Raw genomic sequence first — 4778 nt, 5'->3', positions numbered from 1 at the left:
AGGAATGCTCCCTTTTTGGTATGAAATCCATGTGCCCTTTTGTCAAGGCAAGGGTGAAGAAGAGAAATCTTAGCCCCAGAAAGGCCCTAGGGAGGGGTATTAAAGGCCCTCCTGTGCTCGGGGCGAAAGGGGGATGTTGCCACAGAATTGACTGGGAGTGCTGGAATATGGGACAGCTGCTAAGTGTATTGTCATACACTCACGTTGCTTTAAGCAAGGAGAAGAGCCTCCAGTTATAATGAAAACCAATTTCTTTTTCACGTAAACTGAAAATGCGCAGCGGTTCTTGTAGCAGGTTAGACTGCATGGAAGTTTTGGAGAAGTTTCAAGAAGGTATTGGAGAAGTGGGAGTCTGAGTCAGACGTAGGCCTGAAATTATCAAATACAGCACTGTATTGGTTATTAATCTGTATACTAAATGAATGCGTCGAAATAAATTGATGTGGAAGATCTAGAGCTTATGTGCTGATAATTAATTTCTATCAAATGAGACTTTACTGATAAGTTAATTATAGTCTTGGAATGTGCCCCTTCTTTTATACAGTTTGCTAGACTACTATACAGTTTGACTAATTTTGTTTCTTTAAAGATTGTCTGATGCTGCAGAGTTTTCATTACTGCTCTCCATTGTTTTTCTTGAAAAACCTTTTAATTAATTTTCTGTACATGATTAATTGTAAGGTTTCCAGTTCTGAAACCTGACAACTACTTCCTGTTCTGATGCAGAACTCTGACCAGAAAAGTGTTCTCAGTCTCTAATTTGATTGCTTGTTTATGTTATGTTCCAGGAGAACTTCGAAGTTAGAGGAGATGTAATCAATGGGAGAAACCACCAAGGTCCTAAGAGGGCTAGACAGTCTCTGACTGAAAAGGTATGAGCACATCAGGGATGAAAATCCTGTCCTGCTGTGACTCTTTCAGACTTGTGGCTATGCTAGCTGAATGTCTGGAACTTCTTCCAATTTCTGTGCTGTTCTGTCTATACAGAGTTGTACAAATTAAGCATTTTTATACATGAAAGGTGAGCTGCAGAGCAGATGTGCTCAAGTGACTCACTATGCTTAGAGTGAATACTGTGGTTTTGTAACATCAGTTAGGGTAACATCGTAGCGCAGGGTTGGGGTTTTTTGCTGATATTCTTTTGTTTTGTAAGTTACAAAGAACTTCCGATATACTTTGTGAAACAGTGATAGCTTGATAACCGGTCCTAGAAATGCAATTAAACTGCCATATTAAGTGTTGTCCTTTAAAGATATCATATATACTCCATTAACGTGTTCCTTGTTTTTCAGATCTTTAAAGACTTTGAGATCTGTTGCTATGGTCCCTTCACTGATATGACTACAGGTGTGTCATTTTAGTGGAATTAAATGAACTCATAGCATAAAAAATATTTGGAGGGAGCATATGTGCATTCACCAGAGTTTTACATTTGGCCTCTTCTTGGATACTCTTCTACCTCTTTTACTCTGAAACTTTCAAAATACCTACCCGAGGTATAGTGTAGGTAAAGAACTTTATCCGGTTCTGTCTCCAGATAGAAGAGCGCACCGTTTCCATTCTATTTGGATGTCCTCAGAGAGCTGCTCTGGCAATTTTGCTGTATTTCAAAACAGGCCTATTATCTAGTTGATCTCTGATTCTCTAGCAATGAAGGAAAAGCAGTAATATCATGCTGTCTCGGAATCGCTTTAGATGATCTTGAACATTTCTATTTGAGCTTTCTTTCTTCTGTCTTAGTAGACAGTTCCTAAGCATGGTTTTTCTAGCAGTTGACACATCCTCAGTGTAATCTTCCCTCTAGCAGCAGATGTTAAAAGTGAAGCACACAACGAAGACAGAAGTTTATGTACAAAGAAAAAGCTGGTCAGGATAGCTTCTTTTTGTTAGTTTAATAAAGTATAGCTAGAGTTTTTCTACTTAAAATATTCGTACCTCTCTTCCCATTTTCATGGCTTATTCAGCAGGTACTTTCTGATTTGTCCAATATAACTTTATTTTTGTCTGGATGAAATATCCTCACATCTCTTGACATTTACCATAATTACTACAGAGGATGCAGTGCTTTCACCTGCTGCAGTGATCGTCAATTATGGCTCTTATACTTGAGAGATTTATTTATCTTCTTCACTATCAATTCAAAAAATTGGTGGGAATTAAATACTTTGGCTAGTTTTTTTTTAATGAGAGATAATCATGGTTCTAACTTCTGGTATTTAATTTTAATTTCATGTCTTACCTCCTTATGATAAGAGGAAATAAATTGTTAGTGACTTTCTAAGTTTTGGGGGTGTAGTGTTTTGCTTTTTCAGGGTTTTGTGTTTTGTTTTGTTTAGTCCTGACTAGAGGGTGAGGTAAGAGAGTGAGTTGATGTTCATCAGCAGGCTAGAAAGTGAAAGGACTTGCTCTCTACTAAGGCTTACATTTCTTTCAAATGGTGATAGTTTATCTCTTGGAACAAACACATGAGGGCTTAGGGAATAGTATCAGTTTCAACGTGATATAAAACACTGAAGTAACAGACTGTTTCATTTCTTCAGAACATCTGGAATGGATGGTGGAGCTTTGTGGTGCCTCTGTAGTGAAGCAACTTCATCTGTTCTCAGACACAACAGTAAGTGCTAATGAGCGTTACGCTTGACATAGTGGAGGGTCTATAGTTATGTAATACACACGTTGAACGATTACCTGGGCTTCGTGGGCCTCTCAAAGGCTGAAGCCTGCAGGTGCGTTAGAGAGAACTGTCTGCACCGTAGTGATGCCAAACTGCATGGCAACAGCTCTTGTGTTCTCGGCTGGCTGCGGCCAGGCTGTGTTGGGAGACAGGCTAACTTGTAGTGGAAGACTGATCAGAGTACTCTGCGCAGGCCGGATAGCTGATCTCTCTGGAAATCGGCTCCAAGCCTCACCTACCAGTGCAAAAAGCCTTTAGTGCCTTACCTTAGTCACAACATTCCTGAAGAGAAATCAGAGAAAGAAATCTTAGGAACTAATGTCTTTCTCGCGCTGCTACTACTTACAGTCCTCTCTTAAGCGATGCATTGAAGCCGAGTTAGCCCAGTTATCACTCTGCAGGTAGGTGTGGGAGTGATTTAATGACAGACAGATAACAGTGGCATTTTTATTTTCTTATTCTGAAATCCTAGAAATCTACTGCTGTCGTGGTTGTGCAGCCCGATGCTTGGATGGAAAACACAGATTATAGAGGTAAAACAACACACTGTCATGAACTGTTTTATGGTACACATTTAATGTCTTTACCATCTCAGTCCTTTTAATAGTTAAATATCAGAGATGTTTGTAGAGGAATAGAAATAAGATCCTACTGCATCTGGAGATGGAGGTATGTCTTGGAAGAAAAATCTGTAAGGACAAGGTATATTATCTCAAGAATCAGCAATAGAGTCTTAAAAAGTAGTCTGGCAGGTAAATCCTATTCTTGGCTCAGTTGTGCACTTGTGTAAAGTTGTGCTTCACAGAAATTGTTCTGATTGCAGATAGTTTCTAAAAGGTGGGGAAGCATGTCCTTGGACTAGTAAGATCTAGGAGAAGGCCACAGATGGGACAAGATTCTCTTGGTCTGGAAAGAATATCTAGCTACAAGGTGTTAACTGTTATAGCTTTGCCTTTTTTTTTTCTTTTTTTTTTTTCTTTTTTTAATCAAAATGCTCCCGAGAAACCATGAGGCTTTGAAAGTGCGAGTGTTCCGGACTAACTTTTAGATGAGATAGTGGGAGTTGTGGGGTGAATGGGAGCTAGTTAGGCTATAGTGGAGTTCAACAAAAAAAATGGAGCAGGAGGATGGTGTAAAAACAACAGCTGTTTTCGTGGCGCTGTGAAAATGAGAAAATAAAGAAAAAGACCATGAAATGGTGAAGAATATTCTGGGAGCACTTCAGTAATTTTCTGTTGCTTCTGTCTTAATGAGACTTATTGCTTGTCACATACCGGCTGTGCCTGAGCAGACAGGAACTGAGGCTCTGTCACCGAGGCCCTAAGTGAGAAGATGACAAGGACCTGCACTCATAGCTGTTGGTGTTTATTCTGTGCTGTTCATAACTTCCCGCCTGACCACTTTCCAAAGAGCTGTTCTTTTTGGAGCAGCAATATTATCTGCATTGTTAAAAGGAGTAGTAGTGCCACATCCCTGGTTTTAGACTCTTCTTTTTTATCAAAATGTCAGAGATAAAGCAAATAGCTTTAGAAGGACATCAGTAAGCTCACCTTAAGCTTGCTTTGACTCATGGATAACAGTTTTATCGTTTGTGTCTTTGTCTTGCAGCAATCCAGCAAAAGAACAATGTTGCCATGGTGACTCGAGAGTGGGTATTGGACAGTGTTGCTTGCTATGAGTGCCAGGAGTTCGACGCGTACCTTGTGTCCTAAGGGTGATCTGCAGTTCTCTTTCCATTGCTTGGAAATTCTCACCAGTGCTGATAGATTGGTAATTATTTTAAGGACTGAGAATTTTTAAGTCGCTTGTGCAGGGACTATGTTCATGTAGTGTTCTTGTTCAGAATAAAATAACTACTTTTTAAGTGACTTTATTGTTAAAAAAAACAGCATTACCATATGAAGATGGAATTACTCACTATTCTTTAAAGACTTACATTTCTAATTTCAGAATAGTCCTTTAAATTAATATAAAACAAATTTCAAAACTTAGAAAATGTAGAACATGGCCTCCTCAAAGAAATGGTGATGTATTATGTACCATTGCAGCCAGTTCCTGTTTATATACTTGAGGACGTTTTGGGGACAGTCATTTAAAAGAGTAA

The 4778-nt window shown here is 39.1% G+C and overlaps 1 protein-coding gene across 1 annotated transcript in view; it reads left to right on the top strand.

Moving 5' to 3' along the window:
• BRCA1 (breast cancer 1, early onset) overlaps nucleotides 1-4386 on the top strand; it is a 24112-nt gene extending 19726 nt beyond the window's left edge. Inside the window, 5 exon segments of the mRNA XM_009894088.1 lie at nucleotides 789-872; nucleotides 1293-1347; nucleotides 2541-2614; nucleotides 3147-3207; nucleotides 4283-4386. Of these exon segments, the coding sequence (XP_009892390.1) occupies nucleotides 789-872; nucleotides 1293-1347; nucleotides 2541-2614; nucleotides 3147-3207; nucleotides 4283-4386 (378 nt within the window).
• The last annotated feature ends 392 nt before the right edge of the window (nucleotides 4387-4778 follow it).

The sequence above is a fragment of the Charadrius vociferus genome, unplaced genomic scaffold (genome assembly GCF_000708025.1).
Source record: "Charadrius vociferus isolate BGI_N301 unplaced genomic scaffold, ASM70802v2 scaffold730, whole genome shotgun sequence".
In the NCBI taxonomy this organism is placed as follows: Eukaryota; Metazoa; Chordata; class Aves; order Charadriiformes; family Charadriidae; genus Charadrius; species Charadrius vociferus.
Note: the sequence above shows the minus strand (reverse complement) of the source record. Positions and strands in the feature narration are given on the sequence as shown.